The 25,763-nt window shown below is 35.1% G+C and overlaps 6 protein-coding genes and 1 long non-coding RNA gene across 19 annotated transcripts; 4 read left to right on the top strand and 3 right to left on the bottom strand.

The window, feature by feature from the left end:
* Positions 1–367: 367 nt before the first annotated feature.
* On the bottom strand, positions 368–3,755 carry LOC126848079 (cyclin-dependent kinase-like 4). The gene is made up of 5 exons (XM_050588636.1): positions 3,494–3,755; positions 3,097–3,291; positions 1,839–2,130; positions 1,070–1,421; positions 368–751 (listed from the first exon to the last, which is right to left on the bottom strand). The coding sequence occupies exons 1-5, from the start codon at positions 3,659–3,661 to the stop codon at positions 454–456; spliced, it is 1,305 nt and encodes a 434-aa protein (XP_050444593.1). The 5' UTR covers positions 3,662–3,755; the 3' UTR covers positions 368–453.
* A 1,834-nt stretch (positions 3,756–5,589) lies between these two features.
* LOC126848080 (zinc finger CCHC domain-containing protein 24-like) lies at positions 5,590–10,585 on the top strand. 10 transcript variants are annotated; one of them, XM_050588645.1, is made up of 6 exons: positions 5,613–5,828; positions 6,107–6,482; positions 6,920–7,284; positions 7,541–7,789; positions 9,411–9,575; positions 10,299–10,585. In XM_050588645.1, the coding sequence occupies exons 3-6, from the start codon at positions 7,102–7,104 to the stop codon at positions 10,419–10,421; spliced, it is 720 nt and encodes a 239-aa protein (XP_050444602.1). In that variant the 5' UTR covers positions 5,613–5,828; positions 6,107–6,482; positions 6,920–7,101; the 3' UTR covers positions 10,422–10,585. The 10 variants fall into 10 exon arrangements, with proteins under 10 accessions (XP_050444604.1, XP_050444602.1, XP_050444600.1 ...); XM_050588643.1 differs by having other exon boundaries at positions 6,907–7,284; XM_050588641.1 differs by having other exon boundaries at positions 6,107–6,571.
* A 948-nt stretch (positions 10,586–11,533) lies between these two features.
* Positions 11,534–19,330, bottom strand: LOC126848077 (Golgi-specific brefeldin A-resistance guanine nucleotide exchange factor 1). The gene is made up of 15 exons (XM_050588634.1): positions 19,018–19,330; positions 18,619–18,817; positions 18,325–18,552; positions 18,148–18,254; positions 17,514–18,078; positions 17,078–17,448; positions 16,805–16,982; positions 16,614–16,729; positions 16,339–16,530; positions 15,916–16,248; positions 15,630–15,838; positions 15,291–15,536; positions 14,718–15,216; positions 12,494–14,638; positions 11,534–12,141 (listed from the first exon to the last, which is right to left on the bottom strand). The coding sequence occupies exons 1-15, from the start codon at positions 19,138–19,140 to the stop codon at positions 12,040–12,042; spliced, it is 5,613 nt and encodes a 1,870-aa protein (XP_050444591.1). The 5' UTR covers positions 19,141–19,330; the 3' UTR covers positions 11,534–12,039.
* A 398-nt stretch (positions 19,331–19,728) lies between these two features.
* On the top strand, positions 19,729–21,962 carry LOC126848083 (uncharacterized). Of its 4 annotated transcripts, none has more exons than XM_050588651.1 (3): positions 19,729–19,926; positions 21,156–21,294; positions 21,617–21,962. In XM_050588651.1, the coding sequence occupies exons 2-3, from the start codon at positions 21,163–21,165 to the stop codon at positions 21,812–21,814; spliced, it is 330 nt and encodes a 109-aa protein (XP_050444608.1). In that variant the 5' UTR covers positions 19,729–19,926; positions 21,156–21,162; the 3' UTR covers positions 21,815–21,962. The 4 variants fall into 4 exon arrangements, with proteins under 4 accessions (XP_050444608.1, XP_050444607.1, XP_050444609.1 ...); XM_050588650.1 differs by having other exon boundaries at positions 21,056–21,294; XM_050588652.1 differs by having other exon boundaries at positions 19,732–19,926; positions 21,173–21,294.
* On the bottom strand, positions 21,207–22,393 carry LOC126848085 (uncharacterized). The gene is made up of 3 exons (XR_007687206.1): positions 22,255–22,393; positions 21,644–21,796; positions 21,207–21,355 (listed from the first exon to the last, which is right to left on the bottom strand). It is a non-coding gene; the product is annotated as an uncharacterized LOC126848085 (long non-coding RNA).
* A 102-nt stretch (positions 22,394–22,495) lies between these two features.
* Positions 22,496–24,714, top strand: LOC126848082 (group XIIA secretory phospholipase A2). Its single transcript, XM_050588648.1, has 3 exons — positions 22,496–22,749; positions 23,171–23,238; positions 23,619–24,714. Exons 1-3 carry the CDS (start codon positions 22,515–22,517, stop codon positions 23,940–23,942), a joined length of 627 nt encoding a protein of 208 aa, XP_050444605.1. The 5' UTR covers positions 22,496–22,514; the 3' UTR covers positions 23,943–24,714.
* LOC126859402 (protamine-like) lies at positions 24,680–25,595 on the top strand. Its single transcript, XM_050610682.1, has 2 exons — positions 24,680–24,744; positions 25,065–25,595. The coding sequence occupies exons 1-2, from the start codon at positions 24,680–24,682 to the stop codon at positions 25,426–25,428; spliced, it is 429 nt and encodes a 142-aa protein (XP_050466639.1). The 3' UTR covers positions 25,429–25,595.
* The last annotated feature ends 168 nt before the right edge of the window (positions 25,596–25,763 follow it).

Raw genomic sequence — 25,763 nt, 5'->3', positions numbered from 1 at the left:
AAGTCAAAAAGATTAAATCTCTATTAATGTTGCAAAAATTATATTATTTATATGTGAGAAATAGAGAAAAATCAGATAAACAGTGAAAATCATTGACATCTTTAGATCAGAATTTTCGCGACTTTACCTAAAATTTCAAGTACAGTGGTTACGAGATATTTTGTAGTTTGAGAAAATTTGAAAGGTGTGTGAAAATATGGATATATGTATTTTTACATTCCATATGAAATTAAAAGAATCTTTTTCAGTGTGTTCATTTTTTTTACAAAGCAAATAAATCTCATCTTACAAACCCATTTTATCCACTTATAGAATATATAGAATATATGTATATAAGATATGTACAATGCTCTCTATACACTGCAGTTCCATAAAGTTTCTCTGTACAGATTTCTCATACTCTTTTCTTAATATGTCAATGTTAAACAAGAAAAAAAAAATTTTAGTAGCCTCTCAACGATTTTTCACGCCAGGGAGATCGAGTTTTTTTCTCTTTGCATTCGTTTTCGATGTCAGAGTCGGTAAGATACAGCCTTTCGATTCAGGGATCAGAAGCCCTTTGTGCTCCAACCGACGAATATACGTAGTGTTTGGTATTACCGAGACGGGTCCGAAGTGACGCAATTCACGCGACCGATTTATTTGCAGCGGTCGATCAACTCGATCTTCTCGCGAATTGTTGTTCTTTGCAGCTTCCAGTTTCTTGATACTATTTGTTGCTCTCCTTTCCTCGAGTAGCGTCATCTGCCATCTAGAAATGATTTAATGAAAATTATTTGTAATATTATAAAAAGTGAGATAAAATAAAAAAAAATCTTTGTATAAAAATAAATCATAATTTTATCATTTTCTATGTTTCTCAATTTTGACTGTTAAAGATTTATTATAATATTTATAATACACTTATATATATATATATATATATATATATATATATATATATATATATATACATTATTTCAACGAAATATGTAACAATTATTTTATTACAAAAATTTATTTTTTGATCCGATATAAAAGCTAACTAATTTCATCAAATTAAATAAATTCATCATTAATTTAGACTAACTTTCCGGTGCTGCTGCGACAAATTCTGGAAGATCTTTCCGTTTTCTCAGCCGCGAGCGGATTCATTGCGGATTCTTTCGCGACGAGTCGCTGCAGCTCGTCAAGGAATTTGTCGGCGAAACCATCCTGCGAGAAAAACGAATGCTGCAGCAACGCGAAGCACTTTGGCCTGGTATCAGGATTCGTACGCAGACACTGTGCCAAGAAATCGATCGATACCGGACTCCATGTGGGAAAGAGATCTCGGAGAGCCACTGTCGCGGATCTTGGTAAGCCCTGCACCTCATCGGGTTTTGCACGCCGAAGTAGGAATGATATACGACCGCTCGTTGGTTGTTTCCCGTAAAGAGGACCTGTTCTCGATAGTACATTGCCAGAATGACGTTACCAGATTTAATAGCGCGAAATGACTAAAGAAACTCAAATCCATTTAATGAAAGCCAAATTGATAATAAAAACAATTAGAAGTATTATTATATCTTATATAAAAATTATTTTTATTACCAAAATTTTAGATATCAGGATCAATGTCATTGTGAAATTGCTGATGCCATTTATAAAATTCTTATAAATAATATTAAAATAATATTATATTTAAATAATTGAAGCAAGTGTTTTTTATATATTTTTATTGGATTAATATTATTTTTCGAAAAGCCCAAAAAAAAATCTTTTTCTGTTTTGCAATATTTGGCGCTTAACAATCTTCAATTTTACGATTATCTAATAAAATTTTTTAACTGATCATGTACCCTTCATCCCCGACTCACCAAAGACCTTCGTGATGCGGTACAGCTGATCGACCTCGCTATCGCCGGGAAAGATAGGTTGGCCGGTGATCATCTCAGCGTAAATACAGCCGGCCGCCCAGACGTCGATTTCTCTACCGTATCTGGTATCACCGAGGAGGAGTTCCGGAGCACGGTACCACCTCGTCGCCACATAATCGGTGCAAGATTCATTAGGTCCGGTGATGTAGCGCGCAAAGCCGAAGTCGCAGAGTTTGATGACGCCGTTCGGTGACACCAGCACGTTCTCGGGCTTTACGTCGCGATGCATGATCTATCAAAAGGAGAATCTTATCTGAGAAAAGCTACTCGAATCAAAAAAATCAAATGAGCAAATTAATCAAATTAATTAAACAGAGAGATCGATAGACGGGCCCGAATTTGGACACGAAAAGAATGTTTATGAGAAAATTATTATTTAAGAAAATTTAAAGATAGAAAAAAACTAAAAGAAAAAAAAAAAATTGCTTGAATCTAATTAATTACGCGACACAAAGTACAATTAATTGCATATTTTGTAGAATCTTCAATTAGATGAATGACGAATAACGTTTTCCATATACAAGTCTTTATGTCGAGTTCGACCAAATGCAGCAGCCACTATACTTGTTCGTTACAATGCTATCATTCATTAAGTATCCGGCCATTGCGTGTTATTGTACATGTACTGCTTACTGCAACTTGGAATTTAAGCGTCACGGCCGTGAACTTTACCGTAACGAAGGTGCACTTATTACCAAAGGTTGCCGGTAAACGAAAATACTCTATTCTGAGTATTCCGTGTCCTTATAAATACACAAATTATTCGATATGACGCAAAAGTATAATTGACATTTTTATTTTGTTTTAAAAGTTTTCAAACGATCTATTTTACGTAACTTTAAAGGATTAAATTGTACGTTATGATAAATTGCCATATATATATTTAAAAATTGCATAGATACTTAAAGTATTTTATTGTGCGCACTTCATGATTTTTTAAGCGTAATATGATGCAACATATATAAACAAATCGCCACTTGATTAAATCTAGGATTATATTATTTTTTATTACGTAAATTGTAATAGCAATCTTCACACACCGTAATTGACAACCGTAATTAAAAAAGCTTAAATTATACCTAACGATATAGCATGAGATGTGCAAATAACTATAATTAAAATCATTACATTGTGAAGATTTTTTTTTATTATAACAAGATATATAATTTAAATGTGAGTTTTCGCAGGTTTTGCTTACTTTATGATTGTGACAAAAGTCCAAACCGCGCAGTATTTGAAAAATATGTTGTCTCGATCTTTCCCAGTCAAGACCACCCCCAGCATCCTCCAACTCATCGAGCACGGTATGATCAAGATATTCGAAGACGAGATAAAGTCGTTTCCTTCGACGGAAGACCTCGATCATGCTCACAAGATTCTCATGACGTAATTTCTGCAAGAAGGATATCTCGGCTTGATAAGCATCGACTTAATAAAACGCGATTGGTTTATAAATTAAAATTAATAAATAGAGAAAGTGCTACATATTAATTGGATTAAGAATTCGATCCAAATATCGAATTATGAAAATTTGCATTTTGCTTTGTTATTAATTAATATAATAATATTGTCTCTTTGATCAATCTGATACGTACCTTTAACATCATTATTTCGCGAATTGCCATTTTTCGCACCTGCACATCCTCTTCCGTCTCCAAGATCTTTTTTATCGCTACTATTTGCCCGGTTTCACGATGCTTGCATTTCATTACGAGTCCATAACTACCCTCACCTACTATCTCAATATTCTCATATTTATCCATCTCATACAATTTTCGCCGGTAAGTATAAAATTGGAGATTTTGTTCACTCAAATTTAAATACTAAATAATATATAACAAAATATAATGAAGTGTTAATCAGTCATTTAATTATGACACGTTTTAAATAATTCTAAATTAAATTAATATTTTTATAATTCTTTTCACCTTTTAGATAATGGCATTAAGTTCATTTAGTGGAATATCGCGCATCGCGATAAACTTTAATCAATTTTCCGTCCAAACGCTATCATTTTAATACCGTCTTATAAGGAGGAAATGTTTAAGATAGTATAATTTGTATAAACTAAAAATATCGGAACAGAAATGCGATAATGTCGCGGTCTTGTATATATATTTGATACGCTCGAGCAGTCGCAACTTTAGACGCTGACTCGTTCGCCGACGAGCCTCGACTGCCTCGAAGAGCCTCGTGCACAGCCCTCATCGATAATTATCGATCTGCCGGTAATTAGTCAGGGATGGTCCCCGCTCGGGTACAGGTGAACCAACTAAAAAGGGAAGTCAAGTATTAAAGAAAAGGGGGCAGCACTTTTTTGTAAAATAAATAATATATTTTTTTTAATTTCGATACTTTATGGAACAGAAAGAGAGGAAGAGAGAGAGAAATTAAAATTAAAATTCGATTAAGTGAAATTCTACAAATAAAGTGAGGCTGGAGACGCATGTGGATGTATACATCGCAAACTATTATCGTGTGCATCCTGACTTATATTATAAAAAATATTTATATAAAGTTTAAATTAATTACACACACACACACACACACACACACACATACACATACAGTATTTACTGAATTCTTGAATTCTCCAATATAAAATAAGAGATCAAAAGATATAACGTACGAGATTCTTTGCTGAAAATAGCTGGAGAGTGAAAATTCGATAAAGCCAAAACTAAAGCTATTCCGGATTACTATAAGGAAGAAGACTTGACTTTGTATAAGGTGTACGAAAGAATGAAATTTTTGAAATGTGTAAGCAAGAATTTCGGAAGACGGGTTATTTTTTAGCTCGATCTCTATCGATAGTAATTCGAGTGAACGTGCAAACAAATGCAACTTCCCCGCTATCGTGTCAAAGACGATTCGTCATGACGATTTATTGCCGCGACTCGCTGAGTATAATCGATACACGAATAGCACAATTGGAGCTTATTTATAGATTATAGAGTTCGGTGACTTTCTTTGATATCGTGACGGCAGACATAATCGATTGTCCTTAAATCGAAACACATACATAAGTACAATTTCAATATTGCATAGTAAAAAAATCGTTGTATATACAATGCACGCAATGCGCCGTAGCACATTCATTGTTTGCCAGGATTTTTTTAGATGAACAATAATAGAGCGTTCTGATAACACACAGATATTTTGCATGATACTTCTAATCATTTATCATAGTGTAATAAAACCAGTTATTTCTAATAATTTATCCTGTATATACAATAATCAACATCTATAAAAAACTTATATAGAAATGTCTTGATGAAAAATGATAATAAGAACTATAGAATTAAACAATAAAAATATAATAATAAAAGTTGTGATAAGAGCCTTATAATGTTCAGCACACAAATAAAACTATTGTAAATAAATCTTTTTTTCAACAATAATAATAGCGTTATATCGAAAAATATGCAGAAATATCTGAAAATCGAGGAACAATCCCGAAATATTCGATAGACATGCCGTAGGCGAGCGCGTCTGTCAAGCTCACGTGGACTACGACCATGAGAAGCTTCGCGGGGCAGATTCATCAAGAACAGCGCAAGAAGGAGCCGCTTTGAGACGAGGTTTATTCGGAGACGTCGTGTCGGTCGAGAGCAAGCACGGAAATAGACACACCACATGGCGGGGCTCTCTTCTCGACTATTTCTCTCTCTTTCTCTCCCTCTCTCGATGTACATACGTTCGTTCGCTTTTGCATGTTGGTCCAAACGCCGGATCGTCTCTTCGGTGGCATCAGTGCGTTAATATGATGCGCAGCAGGCACGTCGTACTCGAGCAACGAGCACACTCGTCGCGATCGAGGCCCGTTCCGAGCTTCGCGGCCTCAGCTGTGCGGGATCGCTTGAAAATTGCGTGAGTTTCGGTTTCAATCTCGAACAGTGAATTTAACGCGCGTAATCGTGTGGAGAACGGGTGTGGGTCGCAATCTACGATAAAAACGATAATAGCATAGTACTCTCTCTATGTGTTTTTTTTTTTTTTATTTTTATAATAGCTTCAGAATCGTCCTAGTACGTCATAATAATGCGTCTTTCCGCGAGTCGAAACTGACGAGAACATTCGTCGTTCTATTATACTATATACGATTGACGAATCAAAAATGTCAATAATGTGTGGTCTCACAGGAAGATATATAATTTATTAAAAATTAAAATATATAATTTAATAACAAAATTTTTTTTCCGAATTAGCATTGAGGTTGCACTAAAAATCGATCAGATGTATCTGACAATGAATATAAAAATGTAGACTCAAGAACATTTCACGAATGAGGCAAACTGAAACAGTATCCCTCAAACGAAAAATATCGAGTCGGAAATATCGCGTCGAAAAATCCGAGAAAACGACCGGTCGTTTCCACGATATGTATGTACAAGAATATACACATCTCGATAACATATGAGAAGACAAGATGGGTTCAACACGCGAGACGTGTGTATGTGTGTGCCTGTATGTGTGTGTGTGTATGTGTGTGCGTGAGAACGCGTAAAAGCGTCGCCTGCAAACATTAAGTACATATTCGTTTTAAAGAGTCTGTTCAGTCGAAAGTGCTCGGATGCATTCAATGTAAGTCGAAGAAGATGCAGTTTCGCGATGCACTGTCGACTTAAGAGAATGTCTGATGAGGAGTGACAGTGCGAGGCGTGACGAAATCAGTAAAATTCCAAGCAATTCTACATAATAGAAAACGGAGATTTTTAATGTGTATTCAAAATTGCAACGCGATTATGGCATCCTTGTTCGTTGACAATCTTTATCGAGAATTTTTGATTTTAAGCAATAATTCTTTTTTAATGTCACATAAATAGTTGTCACTTATAAAGCGCTGATGGTGTCAAAATTAAAAGTCGCATTGATTATCAAAATTAACTATCGCATCATTGCTACAAATCCAAACATTATTGTATTGAAAAATTAAGAAATTTGTAAAAAAAATATTATTAAAACAAGAAGTGGGAGGATATTAATAGTTATTTTTATGATAATCAAGTTTTTCTCGAAAGAGATTAATGAGAAGATAATTATCGAATGAGAAAGTTAAATGGAAAGAACATCGCGCTTGGATCTAAGGATAGACTCTCTGCGGAGATGATACACGATCATCGGAGATAAATCAATCAGAAAATTGTCGCATCGACGATTCGAGACAGGGACCGATAAACTTGCGAGCCGATTAGATAAAAATATGGCCGCTTGTCATCCAACACCTGCCATGCAACGCATGCAGTTGCAGGACTCAACTCGGATCAGTTACAGCGCGGGTGCTTCGAATCAGAAGACCCTTCAACAGTCGACCTATCCGCCGCATTTGCTCAATTGGGTCTATCTGGCCATCGCCGAGCAAAATCCATCGCAGCCACCTGATCAGGTAATCATCCGCGAATCATTCGTAAACAATAGGATTTATCCTGCGTCTTTGTCTTCGCGCAAAGTTTATTTCCAAACCGTATTAAATCTATAAAAAAAAAAATGAAGATGTACGTTAGAAAATTACAAGAAGTTTCATCTAGACTTGCCTCTGAAGAAAATAATAATAAATGGAGTTAAGACAGTTATTCGAGACCTTTGTTCGCGAACTCATTACTGTTAGTAAGTCGACGAGCGGATTATTATTTATATTTTAGAGCAAGCTACTTCCTACAATCTGGAACAATTTTCCTGGCGTGTCGCAGACTTATCTGCATCAAGGCTCGCTAAATCCGTCCGGATCCATCAGGCCAATGCGAGGCAGTGTGGCGGAGAATATTGCGGACTTAGCGGAACACTTTACGGATTTAAGCTTAAACGACAAGAAACCGACCAAGAGGCCACCGTCGACATACTTGTGTCACTTGTGTTTCAAGAAAGGTCACTATATCAAGGACTGCCCGCAGGTCGGTATTTTTAGAATTGAAATTACAATATCTTGCTCTTTTTAATAACAATATAATTTCATAGATTTACCTTTTATTCATTGATTATATTTTTTATTCATTATTGCGTATTTTAAATACTTTTAAAAATAAATATATTGATTATTTTCTATATATTATAATTATTTTGAAATAAAAAAGTCGTAAGAAAGTCTGTAGATAGCAAAGCTCGAATTAAAGATTGCGATCGCAAATTGAAATTTAAAGATTCTTCCGGAATATAATAGTTATCTCTTTATCATCCTCTGATTTAACTCTATATTTCAATGTGCAATTACAATCTATCGTCTGATTTATGAAAAATTCCGATCAATTATCGTATGTTATCTCGTAGAAGCACGTGTGCAATACACAAGATAATGTTCTAAATACATCTTGTTTAAACTTTACTGTAATAATATAAGAAATTATTAATTGTTGATAGAGTAATGTAATAAATAGAGACTAATTAGACGAGTTGCGCGAACTGGATTTAAACCCGATCAATAGTATTTAAAAAATTCGGAACTTCAAAATATAAACATTATATAAACTTTTTTTTTAACAAGATATTTTATAGAAAATTTTCCTTTTAGTATATACACACAATTAAAAAGTATTTAAATATACATAAAATATATATAAATAAAATAATAATTTATATAACATATAACATTAATATTATATATATATATATATATATATATATATATATATATATATATATATAATCATAAACAACTTTTATATTTCGAATAAATATCCCCGGAATAATATTTAAATATAGTTCCAATTATGTCGCCAACATTTTACTATCCAAGTCTATTCAAAGTCTACTATTCTGTCACAATCAGAAAGATTAAATAATATTAATATAGAATAACGTAAGAGAGAGAATCTCTTCTCTCTTTCGAAATGATTCATTGAGATAAATCTCCACGGACGCAAAATCGTCGCAAGGAGCCATCAGTATAGCAATACTCGTAAACGATGCGCGTCCCTTGATGTGACAACAGCGGGATACTCGTAGCTCAATTGAACGTTAATTGACATAGCAAGTAGCATCTCTGGGACACATGACGTCATACGGTCAATCATCGCGACATGCTCAATGAGGGTGTACCAATTAAGCCGTTTCTCCTGGCTGAGGTGACATTTTTCACGTCGCTACTATTTAATGAATTATAAAGAACAGGGAATAATTTCCCCCAAAAAATAATTGATAACTTTAATTAACTAATTCGAGATGAACGTTCATCGAATGTTTAACGAATATTTTTTAAAGAGAGAAGAAAGATTTAAAAAGAGTGATAGCCTTTCAAAAGCTATACATATATACATATATTATTGAATTAGGTTCTTGCACGTGTTTCCAAAATCTTTTGATTGTTATTTGTTAATATTACTTGATATCCAGACACTGAAATATGCGATTACTTTTGGGTTTCATGCAATAATCGCACGCACCGATATGCAAAGAGACGAATTCGATCGATGAAATTCCGCGAAAAATTTTCGACGATCAATTTAATTGTTTAATCGTGGCCGAATTACATTTTGCGCTCGGCAATTAGAAAATATCCCATTCTTTTAATTTCCGCAGGCGCGACCTAAGGGCGAGGGCCTGACGCCTTATCAGGGCAAGAAACGGTGCTTCGGCGAATACAAGTGTCCGAAATGCAAGCGCAAGTGGATGTCGGGCAACAGCTGGGCCAATATGGGCCAAGAGTGCATCAAGTGTCACATAAACGTGTATCCTCATAAGCAGGTGAGCGAGAAGGATCCGTCTCTTCCATTACGCGATTCTCTTCTCGATTAGGATAAAATTAGGTCGAGATATTCACCCGACGGAGTCCCTTTTCCAACCGGACTTGATAAAAGATCCTTGGAACCGCGTTCTGCTCTCTTTCGAAATATTACGCGACCGAAAGAACGAAATCTCGCGTAAACCAACGGAAAAGCTAATTATAGTCGCATAATCGCGCTCGCTCGCTCTTGCCGCCCGGTGAGCAGAAATATCCGGTCGTGCGGAGAGTCACCGGTAATCGTTATGTTACAAATTTCGCGAAAGACACTCGCAAATTTCTATTATAATCAAGCCGTAGCTACGCCGCAAGCGAATGCTTTAGTGATCGATATGCGAGAATCGCTGTACAGTCACCAAGAATCTCTTTGATTTACATGTATATTTTCAATATAATAAAATCATACAACAAATTATATTATAATCTAATTAACAATATTAAAAATAATAAAAAATGTTATATAATAATATTAAAATATACAATATATATGGATAAATTAAATAATATATTAATAGAACATATACATATATCCCTCTTTCTCTCTCTCTCTCTCTCTCTCTCTCTCTCTCTCTCCTTCTTACATAAAATGAGGAAATTGAAATATTCTTGCAAGAACGCGATTAATTCGCTATTCTTGTCAAACATTTCTAGAATGTGGGCAATAAGATCGCTCGTATTATTTTCAGAGGCCGTTGGAAAAACCCGATGGTCTGGATGTATCCGATCAAAGCAAGGTCCATCCTCAGCATCTCTGCGAGAAGTGTAAAACATTGGGCTATTATTGCAGACGCAGCGCAATAATAACCTAGTGACAACCAATTTCCGTCCAATTTATTAATTGTCCAATCGCATTAAGAAAGAGAGAAGAAAACGTTCTATTGGAATGTATTAATAAAAAAAAAAAAAACAAATCTGAGAAATCTATCATGTTCGATATACATATATCGATCGTATTGACTCGGATGCAAATCTAGACGCACGATAGAGCGCCCATCTCTGTCGCGAGAGATTAAATATAAGCGAATTTATATATACATATTGCACGAGAGAAATAAACAGATATATTTTTATGTACAATTACAATGAGAAAAAGGAGCTTTTCATCGCATGATCTTTGGTAAGGATCGCGATTTGGGAAAGCGCGACACTCTCTCTATCCATATTACTGAACAATTATCTACACAGATACAAAGTGTGTATAAGATTGTGCACCAATATAATTTTTTTTTTCGACTTGTCGAAATATTTGACAAACAGCACACTGTCGCATATAAGGAAACGCGAGTGAAAAATGAGAGCGTCATTCTCAGGGATATAATATTTTGATCCTTTAAGAATTTTAATAATAATTTATAGTGAGCAGTAATGATCGTAAACGAAAGCTTCACAAGTCACAATCATTTCAAGTTACATGAACCGCAACGTCGTCATCGAAATAGTCTTGTTCAACGGATCCAGGAGTTTGTGAACAATGATGCATGTATAAATTTCTTATTATTCAATATATTATTTGCATATGTACAGATCGGGCTATATCGCGAGAATGAAGAAACATTCGATTGCGTTCAAAGTATAAATAAGTTACGATAATTGAAATCGATACAATTTTGTTGGGAGTTCAGCTTTTGACTGCAGATTTTTTGCTAAGCGAGAGCAATACCTAATGTTTATCCGGAAACATAATAATGATGTATATAATCGTTTTTCGCATATTTCAACAACATTTTCAAACTGAACTCACCAAAATTGCAAATTTTGGTTTCAATCTTCGATTAACGAAACCACTGTCGATTAATTCTCTCTAAGATCACATGGCATTGAACAGGTACGAATTAACATACGTGACTATCCATGCAGACGTGAGAGAAAGAAGAGAAATTTTCTCATCTGCAATTCTAAATAGAATTTGTAAATGTTTAAGTAGAATTTGTAAGAATATATATCTAATGAGAAATATTATTCAACTCGCATCATTCTACGTAAAACACATATAACACGTCGATAAAAACATTAATCGCAAGAAATTGATCGGTTTCTTCAGAAGATTTTGGTCTACGCATTTGGCTTTTCGCGAAGAGAACTTCTTTTACCAGTGACGCAAAAGAGAAATTAAACGGAAGTACATATCGAGTGCTAAAAGTGATGTCGAGAGCTATATTATATGTTGTCATTATTATTGTCAAAATTATATTCATTTTATAAATAATAATCTTGACAGTAACATACATTATGGTACATATATATTATTTGTATATAATGAGTGCCAAATATACAAACCAAAGATATGATAAATTTATGCCTATACCACGTATCTTCCCTCGTCTAACCGAGCATTTTTGAGAGAGTGAGTTCCTCATCTACACAAAACATCACGCGCATCATAGAAATGTTTTATATAATACAATTTACATAAAAAATATACAGTGGTCAAGGATTAGTGACGACGAAGAGAAGATCCGCTGCCGGATCGTCACTAAAATACGCCGCGGAGTTAATCGTCGTCGTCCCCGTAGAATCTACTGTCGTCGTCTGCAAACAGAACATTTAGTTACATTCTACCACGCATCAATCGGAAGAATGAATAAGCAAACTCTATCTCATTTCTTCTTTAATGAGATATACTTATATTCATATATTATTGAAATTAAGTTTTGGACGATCATAGAGATTATAACTCACAATTTTTAATGTCCGTAAAGATAATATCAAATATCTTTATGTTTCGTTAACATTTCTTGATGTAACGTTATTTTAACATTAATTCGTAAAAAAATAAAGCGTTTGATCGATCTAAAGCAAACACTTTTTTTTATTTGAATTAATCGGTTACTCTGACGATTGACTCATAAAGATCCTGTTAAGATGTAAGACATTGATTCACCTCAGATGGATCCACGCGATAGGGAGAGCCTTCCATCACCGAATGCTGATACTGTGCCGATTGTTCATATGATTGTGTGTATTGTTGCTGCATCAGCATTTGTTGTTGTTCCTGCTGTTGTTTCCATTCATCGTATTTTCTCGCGAGAATCAAATCTCGATTCTCGTTGGTCGTCTCTCTTCGTTCAACATTTTGCATTGTACTCTTCAGCGGTCTATTATAATTTTCTTCATTTAGCGATACCGGTTGAAGTTGTTGCTGCTGTTGTTGTCGTTCGCCTGTCTTATCCATCAAAGAGTTCGCCGAATAGCAAATATCAAAAATATTCTGAGCGGTGGGCTGCACCGCGACTGGACTAGAGACGCTAGGCGGTGGTTGACTAATTAGAGTGATCACTTGCTGCGATTCTTTACCTTCAGCATTGTATATCAATGTCGGTAACGAAATCGGAATCGGAACACCGCCGGATTGCACAGAATTGAGAATATCGACTGGCTGTGTTACGGTTTTCACGTCTGCGTTATTGTCATTAGAGCACTCGGTATCGGCTGAAATAAGAGTAGTAGTTTCTGGTTGTGGTGCTATAGATCCCGGGAAGGATGGCGGCTGTTGTTGGCCGACCAAACTGATAACTTGTGGTTGTTGCGGCGATTGTTGCAGAGGTAGTTGTGGCGACAGCTGCGGAGAAGGCAGAACCGCGACCGGTGGTTCCGGAAAGAGCTCCGTTTTTAGATTCGGCAGAAACGCGTCGATCGCTCTCCATGTAGGCGCCCAGAGATTAGAACTTGGTGCCAAAACGTTGGCTGATGACATCACCAGCAGCATATTCTTCAACGATTCGGGAATCGCCTCGAATAGAAGCTCGCTATTATCAGCATGCATATATGCACGTAGAAGCTCCAGCACTGTCAACCACAGTGGCAGAAAACCGGGTAGAGTCAATAGAGGAGTAAGATGATGAAGAAATACTTTGGATAATAACATCGCGGCTCTGACTCTTGTTTCTTCGACGCCAATAGGATCATTGGTCGCAATAGGACCCAACAATTGCGCTAGTAATGGAAACAACACCTCCTCGAGACATTGCGACCATTCTATAGCAGTAAGTTGTGCCAGATCGTGCGCTAGCAAAGTACTCTGAAGATACGTTATCGCTGCCGTGCGCACTGGCCGACGGGAGTCGCAGCAGAGTCGCGCGATACCTTGCAACAACGGTCGCCAAGCTTGCGGCCATAAGGATATTCCGTCCTCGATGGTACCCTCCTCCGCCCACCATCGGAATACCTGCGCAATTCTCGTATGCAACGTGTGCATCAGATCCAACAACTGCACCGGACTTTGCTGATAACCGGGCACTTCCTCCGCGGAATTGTACACCCTGTTTCGCTTGCCCGCGCATTGCAGAACCGCCTCGGCAAACGTTCTCACGCAGTTGACGCAAAGATCAAAGTTAAATGGTGTCACATGCGCCATGTCGCGTACCAAGAAGTTCAGGCTTTCGCAGCACTTGACAAACGCTGCCGAATCGTGAGGCTGCAGATCTCGCACTAGTATTATCGTGTCAGCAGCTACCGGAAGTGGTGCTTCAGTGCCAGTCGGCGACACGAGCACCCATTCTGGCACGGGACTAATGGGTCTGGGATCCAAAACCGATGTGCGAGCATTTGTTGTTTCATCCAGTACAGTGTTGGACCGTTTTGGTGCTAATGCGCCGGCACCTGCGCATTCCAACAAACTAAACACCACCTTCCAATCCTCGGCACTATGAATATTTGCGGCGCCTGTTTTCAATAGTTCAAACAGGCCATAAGCGATTTGCCGAGCCAATGGCGCGGTCGTCGCGGATGGCAGATAGGTCAAAGGTAATAGAGGAGACAGACAGGCAAATTCTTCGCCGCGTAAAAGTCTGATAGCAAGTCTGAGCATACCAACGGCTACTCTCTCAAGGAGATAAGGATGGTTCTCACGTGCCGCCATTGTTAACAAGCGATCCAAGTGACCCGGAACGACTGGCCAGATACACCTTACTCTGTCGCGATTCTGTATAGTTACTGCTAGCAATAACTCCAATATAAATATAGATGTGTCTTCATCATTAGGATTTACCGATACTAAAGCACCAACCAGAGAATTGAGTGATTCAATCTGTAAAATATGACGATAATCGTTAATATGCAATTCAAATTATAAATAAATTGTTATATGTGATCAAACGTCAATTTACCTGAAAGAACTTGCTTTCTTCAATAATTTCCTTGAGGTCACAATTGGCAATAAATTCCACAGCTTTTTTTCGCGCGGTTGCTTCAGCAGGATGTGCTAAACGCGATGTATCCATGGCAATATAAGAATAAAAGGTAGAAAATATTCCTTGATCACCAGGTGAAGTTTTGGGCGTAGTCGGTTCGCGGAGTAGAGATATCTTGCCGGATGGATCGATAAAGTCCTCCGCCTCCGTGAGATTTTTCGGCAGCAATCTCGCTTCATAGAGCGTTTGCAGACAATCGATAATATTTTTCCATGACGTTCTCAAAGCGTTTCCGTGTTTCCGCGTGATCTTAAAAAGAGTGTGAGTGGCCAATTGCGACTTTAAGCTTCCACCGAGATGCAGAACTACTTGTTCGGGTTTCGCGCCAATTATCAGACTCGTAAATTTGCAAAGGCTTACTATGAGTGTATCCAAGTCGCCGCACATGCTATAGTAAGCACTGATCGCCGCGCAACTAAAAAAAGAAAGTCCAGTTAGTACACAAAGAGACATTTATGATAGATATTTAGAAGGCTAAGTTTAACAAACCTGAAAAATGTTTGAGCGACTTTGTGTTGCAATGATTTGTCTGGCGCTTTATCATAAGCTCGACAAAGAGCGCTGATGATTGGACCCCATGCATGCTCGGCCAAATCTCTGTCAATGAATTCGCCAGAATTGCCTACTTTCAGATATATGCTCTCAGGTCCAGAACCTCTTCTCAGTAAAACCTTCCACAGATAATTTTCCTTCACTAAACCAGTTTGCTCGGCGGGCATTACAATTTCCTCCCCTCTAAAAATAACAAATTAACAATATTTATGAAATTCTGAAATATAAGCCTGACATACAATCATAATATACTTTACACTTTTGCGTAATACTTACTTAATTGAAGTATATATGTCATCGAGCATATCCTGATCAAAATCAGCATCACCGTTAACTTTTTTCAAGTTTCTCTTGAATTCCTCGGCAGTCATGGGATTATTTTGCCTCTTCACGTTATAATTATGTTGATCAACATTTAACATAATCACCGCATAAGCTAATGTAAAAGCAGCATCGGCCGAAGCAAATGGTCTACCATTGCTGTCCTAAAGATAGTAATAATCAGTTAGTCTAATTTTACATTGGCATTATTTCCAATAACTATTCAAATACATATACTCACGTGCCAATGCTCGGCAAATTTTTCGAGTAGAAGAGATATAAGAGGGGCTTCTCCAGGTAACCTAAACGATTCTAAATAAAGTCGCAGAGCCTGATCGATTCTTGTATTTCTCAAATCAAAATTATGTACGAAATAATTGAGAATGTTTTTGTTTTCCTTCTTGCTGATGTATTCGCCTATCGCTTTTTTGTCCAAACCGGGATTTTCTTTCAGAAATTTTGCGACTCTTTCAGGATCCGAGTGACCGGGAGTACCCAGAAGACCATGCTCTGTAAGTTTTGCAATACCTTCCCGCGGATTCTCGTTAAACTTCTCTGTGCCAAGAACCAACCACTGGAAATAGTAAAAAATTCTGATTTATTGTAGCCTATTACATCAGAATTTGAAAAAAAAAAAAAAGAAAGAAAAAAAACGATTACTTACCCGTTTATTCGCTTTTATAGCGAGCAGATCTTCGCGCGTGGGGAGATTAGATGAAGTTTCGTGACGTGATAGCTTGCACAGTTCTTTGCAACCTTTACAACGAATTTCCATTCCAGCAATCAACATTATTATAGCATCCAAAGAAATCAATTGCATACTATACATGCTGGTAGTCATTGGTACAGAAACATTCTATGAAAGAAATTTTCAGAAAGAAATAAAAAGTTTCAGTACATTAATTATTAATAAATAATAATATATAAGACAATGTATACTTTAGAGAACATTTTCATAAGTTCCTCGTACAAGTTTGTGGAATAAAGTCCACAATCATAATTTAAATACAACTCAGCAGGTAAACCAGGTATTCTCCACAATCTTACTATAGTTTCTGCAAATCACAAAAATAAAATTTTAAATGATTAATATCATATATTGTGTGATATTACAAAGTTAAATCACGTACCAAGCGCTAATTCTCGTTGTTCATATAATATCCTATTAGATTCAGAATGAACAATTTCCATTAATTTAATTAAATAATGTTCCAGTTGGAATTTTAGGTGTTCTCTTTGCGACTCAAACAGTAAAAATGACACTTGAAGATCTACAGCAAGAATCGATAATCTGTCTGTTCCAAGCAGCTGGTACATAAATACAAGGTATTACAATATTTTTCGCACTATATTGTTAATATATGACGTTAAATATAACTATGATGTTTAATTGTTTCATTTACCAAGATAAGATTTCTACACAAGTCATCCTTCGCGAGCGCGAGTAAGGATGAAAAGTTCGAAAGAGCATCAGCGGCAATCTCCAACGCCACTTGCAATAAGTTAAGACCCAAGTGAGTCATAATTTCGTTGTTTTGCTTGTCGAGGGGACTGCATAGCGAAATAAGAAATCTAAACAGCTCGCGCACGCACAACGCACCGTACGGCGCGCGCTGTTGCAGCGGAATAAATCGAACACCTTGGCTGTTCACGTATTCCTCGATTTGTTCAGGCTCTTTCGCTTTAGACATCTTACATGTGCTTTCGTCTATCGACAAGTCTTCTACACTACCGATCGGAGATTGCGCTAAATCAATACTTTTTTCTTCGTCACCTGTACACGATTATCTATAAAATAAAAGTTTAAAAATTGAGATTTATTTTAAAAATGACAAGTACCTTGATTTTCTGATACAGATTGCTTAATGGAAGATTCGGATGTTTCAGCCATCGTATTTTTTTCATCGTTTGCATCTTCTTTCTCTATGATCTTAGATTCTGTTGAAGTTGCACTTTTAATTTCTAATGGAGCTATGGTTTTATTTTCAATTTTAATATTTTCAGACACACCATTAATTTCGGTCGTTTCGGTTTCGTTTTTAATATCACTACTCTTTACTTCTCTATCATTCTCTTGCTTCTTATTCGTTTCTTGATTATCCACTGCTTTACTACATTTATTAATATTATTATCCTTGCTCGTATCAATTTTGCTCTCACTTTTTTCGTCCTCGTTTTTATCGATATTTCCATGATCTAAGGATCCTTGCATATCAACAATATTTCCGACTGGTGAAACAGGCGTAGTGGCCAAATGACTCGCTTGTATTCTGTCAACTGAACTCAGGATAAGCGGCTCCTTTTCATCGACGTCATCCGTGATGGACTTAGATTTTTGCTTTGTGTAACTTTTATGTTTTCTATTTTTGCTACGAGTATTTTCTATACTGTTTGTTCTCATTTTCTGTTAAAAATTAAGATGTTACATTTTGCATATAAATATATGTTCTAAATCATAACTTACAAAACATACTTTCATATTCGGCAAGATTCTAGTATCATCGACAAACTGAGGTAATCTGGTAAACAAATGTTGAACCATATCTCTTAGACAATGCTCTGCCATTCTTTTAAGTATTTCTGCAAAGAAAATATTTTATTTATTTGTATTTATCAGCAGAAATATGAAACTGCCTTCAGTAAAACTCACCACTGAGACGTGTTTCAAAGCATATCCTAAAACAACACAGCATAATTTCACATACACTTTCGTTGGAGAGATGATCACTCGCTGGTGAAAGCATTAGAGCTCTCAATACCTGTAAGATTCTCATGAGGACTACTCCATCACCAGATGTATCGGTGCCCACAAATCTTGCATGCGTAACAGCATCTGCTATAGCTTCTACACAGGAAGCTATGGCAGAATGATTAGCATCTAAAAAAAACTATGTATTAGAGTACAAAAAAGACAAAAATTATAGTTGCTACTTTTGAGACTAACCAACAAGACCATAAGAAATTATTTTATTAACAGCAGACAATGCTATACTAGTAACAGGTCCTGTGGTTTCCTCTGATCTTATAATTTCCAAGAAGGGAGTAAGAAAAACTGCAGGTTCCAATTGAGACAGATCTCTATGCTCGTTTAACACTTCCTTCAAAGTATTCAAACCCTTCATTAAAGTATCCTGATCGTCATCCTGGAAATTGAATTATACTATTAAAATGCACTTTTCAAATCTCTTTCATAATGTCAATAGTCCCTATCAAATTACACAAGTGTCAAAACAATCGATCACTAAAGCGATTTCTGCAACGCGGGCGAATTTGACATAAACAAAAATAGAAATGCTCAATACATATAACACTAATTATTTTATTAATTATTTACTATTCTAACCTGGTGAGAATGCGACGACCATCGGGCACCTCGCCGCATCGCCGTCACCAGGAGGCATACTTCGCCCTCGACGACGTACAAGCCGCCTCTACAGGGACCTACGGATCTCGCGGTTCTGTTCATCTCGCGTGATTTTGTCGTTACGTCATGACCGGATCGCAAGAAACCTTACGGCTACTACAGTCAAATAATTTGTCACATTCGCCAAACGTTCGCCAGCATACGTCAACGTCAAATATCGAGGAGAGCCACTTGCCACTTCCCACCACTTTCAACTCCAACTTCCAACACGATCGACAGTCATCGACCACCGTCAACCACCAACCACTGTCGACCTACGGGTCTCGCAAATTAGAAAAACTATATTCGATTAATCGATATTAATATCGAGAATAATCTCCTCCCACATTTATAAAAAAAAATTCCACTATATATATAAACATCAATTTAAAAATTATGAAAAAGCTACAAATTAATTTTTAAAATTGAGCAATATATTATATAAATTTAAATCAATATTAGTAAACACACAATTATTTCAATCAATCTCTTTAATTAAAGTTGAATTTAAACTCGAAGATTCTCTGTACGTATAGTTTTTTTAAAGGATGCTCTGTATACAAGACTTAGAAGCCGAAATCTGTAGTTTACGTCACGTATACTGTAGATTTTCAGTATTGATAGTGAATATCGAAATGCACCTTAATGCTAAGTGGAGGTAACTGGTATCGATTGGAAACTACTGTCAATCGATCAGCTGAAGCAGTCGCATAACTCGTGCTCTGAGCTTATGATCTGTTTCTTAATTATTGACAGCAGTTAATCAATTAGTCATACATTCTTGTGAAAACATACATGTACTTAAACTCTTAAACTCCCTTAAATATACTCGCAGTTGAATAATCGAAGGTAAGAATGAATCAAGTGTGAAGGTCTTTTTCTCTCTTGACGTTTGCTGCATTAATCGCCTGCGTTCCACACAGACGAATCGATCTTTATCGAGACGACACTCTTCTTCAAAGAATGTAATGACAAGATGAATAAGATGAAATGAGATTCGTTGTGTGTATGCCTCGTACGCACGAATCTATAACACAAATTTCAGATAACTATTGCTGTCTTCCATTGATTAAAACAATCGTATGGTTTAGTCACTGATTTTTCTCTGATAATATGACAAAGTTGTTTTCGAACAAAAATGTCATTTTATCACCATTATAAAGTCAACAAAAATTATATATCATCCAAATTGTAGTATATTATTTGACAAGTTAAAGTTGTCTTATTCAGATAAATATGATAGATTATGCAGTTGAATTTACTATTAGAGAGGTTATGAGATTTGTTGAAATTAATAAAATATACATGTTCATGCAAATTGTACGCGGAATTTATATAAAAAAAATAATGCAGAAAATATAATCCAATTCATCTATTCTGATTTTTCTTAATTTATTAGTGAAGAATTAATTTACTCATTAATGGAAAAAGTAATTAGATTGTATTTTCCAATCTTGTATAAAATTTATAAAAATGTTTTAATTGTTGAAATAATAAATATTCTTTGTGTTTATCTGCTGATTAGTTTTAATTGATGCGATATACAACTAATCAAATTATATTAGTAATCTAATATTAGCTAAAATATAAGCTAAATATATATATATATATATATATATATATATATATATATATATTAGCTAAAAATAATAAGTTTTGCAATATTTCCCATATTATTCAACTCTACAATATAAACAGAAAGTTTATTGAATACAGGACTTATTTTTATTTCCAAGTAATTTGTTGTGCTTACAAAATTGCACATGTACTTAGATCTATCCCTCTATATAATAATCTGTTAAATATTTATTCAGATATTTCTAATAATAATGCATGAATTTTTGCCATGTAATTGCACAAAGAATGTTTAATGAATGATTCAAACTGCGTCTGACATGATATCTAAGTAAAATTTATTTTGTAGCGAGAAATATATATTATATATAGTTAGTCTAGAAAACATAAGTTCTTTTATCAGATCCCGTACAATACCGGAAATCGGGTGCAGTTGAAATTCTCCATAATTGAACAATGAATGCGAACGTGTGAGGCATAATTGAAGTGAATGATCTCTTTAGCAATCAAATGGGTTCAGTTTCCAGTACAAAGAAGTCAAACATGCCTGCCACACGAGATCTCGTCGAGGACCTTATCGCAAAGGATACAGTCGTCATATTCTCCAAGATTCAGTGTCCATATTGCAAAATGGCCAAACAGGTATTTATATTTTATTCCATGAGAGAGTGACTTCAATCTTGTTACTGGAAATGGAATCTTCCTGAAAAATAATAAATGATAAACAAACAGTAATGTCATTTGATTAACAACATTACAAGTACAAAAGTTTATTTAGTATTTAAATAACAGATTCGCAAAGTCATTATAAGATCCTTGCATTGATATCTGAATTTTTTTTATGACATGAAATATAATTTTCCAACTTTACATTTTAATTATTTCATGAAAATATCTGAAATATAAGGTCTTTATGATAGATTATATTTGTTTGTTTGTACTAATTTATCGCTAATGTTTATAGGCGTTTGAATCATTAAAAAAACCGTACACGGCGATAGAATTGGACAACAGAGAAGATGCACAAGACATACAAGACGTATTGGCCGAAATAACAGGTGCCAGAACAGTGCCGAGGGTATTCCTCAATGGACAGTGTTTAGGAGGTGGTACTGATGTAAAGAAATTGTTCGAGAGTGGCGAGCTTGAAAAAAAATTTTAACTTTTAATCTTCGAAGTGCTCTATAATGAATAACAAATAATATGTTTAATATAAAATAAAATATATTCTTTTCTATAATATCATCATGTATGCTGACATTTTCATGCAAAAGTAAAATGGGAAAATATAATTTCTGAATATCGATTAATTTTAATTTTACTTCAAACAATTTCTTTAGTGTTTTTTTAAACTTTACTATTTATAAAAATAGCCTATAAAATATAGAATCAAGTGAATTATATTTAAAATTGATCACATAGGGCTGGACAAAATCGATATAAAATCTATATAACGCGAAACTGTTTTAAGTATATTGCATTTAATATCTATATAAATTACGATATAAGAATAAATTATATTATGCGCAATAGTTGTGCGACATGAGGTAAGAAATAAATTTATCGTTTCTAAGTGCACTTTCTGCACTTTTTTTCCCTTACCACTCCGTTGTTGCGAATCCTAAAAGTAGAATACCTATTTCATTTTAGACCGAGAAGTGTAAGGTGATGTAAGTACAAAAAACTGAGCAAATAATTGTAATATTTAAATCGCACGACATCGTGTCCACGATCTGCGAACACCACGTGTTCATTCATGATGACTATATTAGTTGATTCGTACACCTAAAAATATCCGCAGTCCAGCGGAGATCGCCCAATCGCATCGATCCCAAACGAAGCGATCGAAGTCATTACGAGGAATGGATCTATCGCAGTATCGTAAAATCATAATTTACGTGTTAACATTTTTGGCATACGCTTGGTCTGGCTACGGCGCCGGATTGTTGTCGAATTTACGGGACGCCGTATTGGCGGCAGAGTCAGTCTTTCAAGATCTCTTCACCAACGCCATAACCGTTGCGAGGAAGATCAAGGACATACACGAGGTGTTCGATGCCGCCGTGGAGGAGAACTGCGTCTTCCAATGTCCCGATGGTGCATATATTTACATTTGTGAATTTATTCATCGCGTTATCAGGTTATCTCTCCATCGTGCACCGCCATTGGTCGATTCCGATCGATTCGAAGCTCCTAATACTATTTGCACCTTTTACACTTTATTTCTAATTCCCCTTTTCTTCTAACGATTTCTATCGTTTTCTACGCAGAAAATGCAAAAAAAGGCGAAACTTTAAGTGATCCTGATGAAATGATATTTGAAGTGAAATATTCTCAACAATTGACATAAGCTACATTCCATTTGGCGATCACAACGTGAAATCAGGCTATCTCCTTCTCACTGAAAGTTAAACAAGGATAGATTATGCTCGCGACTCTTCAATCGTCAAGTGGAACGTAGCCATTGTCTACGTTGTGATTGGACAAATTTCAATGTCGCATTATTTAAATTTTTCAGGCTCCGCGCCAAAACCAGACTGGAATCATAAACCGCGAAGCAACGGATGCGGTTCTCTCGGAATCGAGGTTGGTGTTTGAAGCACTTCCTCATGATACTAGATAAATATTATTGAGAAGTACTTTATTTTCAGTAATATAAATTTGCGACATTAAATATTTATTTGGCTAATTGGGCAAACAAGCATACTATTGTTACCTATAATTTAATCAAATTTTTAATTTAATTTAGATTATGTAATTTTTTAAAATTAGTTTGTGATATTTTATATCGATTTATATTTAATAAAATAAAAATATAATGTAAATAAAATATAATAAAGTAAAAATATAATATAAGTTGATTACTCTCTTTCTCTTTTTCTCTCTTTTTCTTTTTCTATATAATATTAATTACAACAGCAACTTTTATTAAAATATAGTTGTTACAAATATTTGTATAATTATAGGTAAATCAAGAATATCTCCCGCTCGCTGAAATGACAAAATGTTGTGACTTCCATGACATTTGCTATGACACTTGTAATATGGACAAGGAGAAGTGCGATTTGGAATTCAAGAGATGCTTGTACAGATATTGCGATACGTACCAGACTACCGGCGTTACTATCGTCAACACATGTAAAGCTGCAGCAAAAGTCCTTTTCACAGGGACAACCGCATTGGGTTGCAAGAGCTTTCTCGATGCCCAGAAAGAGGCTTGCTACTGTCCTGATAAATGGAGCAAAAATAAGAAACCAAAGAAAGCAGCTCAAGCAGGCGGAGAATTATAACGTTGCACATAAAAAAAGTATACATATAACACAAGTATAATTAATAAAATAAATTTTTATCAATTCTTTGGCTGTATAAAATAGGATTTTTATAATATTATTATTTATATGTTCATAGTTTATAAGATTCAATAGACAAAGATTATTTAAAAGCTAAAATAGGAACATCTTTTTATTTTATATTATGTTGTTAATAGAATGTTGTATAGAATGAGCTATATATGTTATATAAGACCATTTCAGGCAATCTATTCGCGCGGGACAGATTTCAATTAATAATTTTACTAATAATATTGATTTTTGTCTACATATCATATATAATACAGAAACATTCAAAAAAGTTATATAAGAATGTAAATGTTATATGTTAGAATGCACATATTCATATATTAGGATATGTAACATATGTAATTATAAAATGATTTCTATTCTGAAGCTTGTAACCTGTCTGAAATGATCTTTAAAGGCGATAGGAAATAAGATAAAGGCACGCACGATATTGAATTAATTATGTTACAAAGATCTAGAATTGTTCCATTCTATACATACATCACTTTGTAATCGAAATTGTGCTTGTCCTTTGAAAAAACAAGGGACAATCTTTCGCGATATAAATGTCAACGAGACAACTGTCTTGAATAAAATTACCGGTCATGATCAACGAAAATAATTAATAATAAATTGTCAAGTAATGTTAATTTTTAGAAAAATTATTAATATCGTAAAATAAAACTGAAATGGGAAATACCAGCTCTACGCAACCTTCTAAAACTCAGAAAGATAAGAAGGAAAGTCACGGCTGGTAAACTAATTTTTATATATTAATTTTATATTTATAATAAAGCAACGCCTTCGGTTCGCATAATTTTAATTTTTGACGTATTCATTTTTGATCATATGAGATATAATTTACTTAAGAGCCTGTTATTTTGAATCATGTAAAAAAAAAATATATTTTTTTTGTAACAGACATTCATATGAGAAATATTTTATTGATTAATTTTCTCTCTTTTTTCTTGATTTCTTATAAAATTGATAAAAGAAGTGACTTTTTCTTGTCGGATTATTTGCGCAAGAACAAGAATCAGTTATTTTTAATATTATAATTTAAAGATATTGAAGCATTATTGTTAGCGACCGATCGTTATTAAATACGCAAAAGCGTACTTTGCAGTTTCGCCTTTCACGTAGCGCAGGTACTAGAAAAGACAGACGACCAGCGAACAGAAATGGCAAAACAGTCGGCCAAAGTTCACGAGACTGGCATAACGTTCGAGCGACAAATCCTTTCATCATCTTCTTCTTGCGATTGCGTAGCAAGAAACCGAAAGAGCATGTCACCGTGATAGCGCGAGCCGCGGGCAAACTCTGGGCCCGAATGTCTCCCGAACAGAGGAAAAAGTATGTAGATCTTGCCAATGCGGAGAAGAAACGACGCCAGGAAAGGAAACGGAAGAGGAAGTGTTTGTCGACACGTTCGAGGTAATTAATGTACAAAAAAAAATATAATAGGACGCATAAATAATTCTATTATCTCTAAATGAAGAGATCAAAGTAAAAATCTAAATTTATGATTCAAAAAATTGATAAAATATAAAGTCTAAGAATTCAACTTGTACAAATAAAAAATGCATATTTCTTAAGAAATATAAATTATGGATTTTTTTTAACTCACTCCTTTTTCTCTTTTTCTTTTAATTCTTCAAATACAAAATATAGCTGCATTTTTATGTCCAGAATGAAATAATGAAGCTTTTAGACAATCGAGCTCATGCTGGGATGAAGACTATACTAATCATGTTGTAACAGTGATGTAATATC

The sequence above is a fragment of the Cataglyphis hispanica genome, chromosome 3 (assembly GCF_021464435.1).
Source record: "Cataglyphis hispanica isolate Lineage 1 chromosome 3, ULB_Chis1_1.0, whole genome shotgun sequence".
In the NCBI taxonomy this organism is placed as follows: Eukaryota; Metazoa; Arthropoda; class Insecta; order Hymenoptera; family Formicidae; genus Cataglyphis; species Cataglyphis hispanica.
The sequence above is the reverse complement of the archived record's forward strand: the minus strand, read 5'-3'. Positions and strand labels throughout refer to the sequence as shown.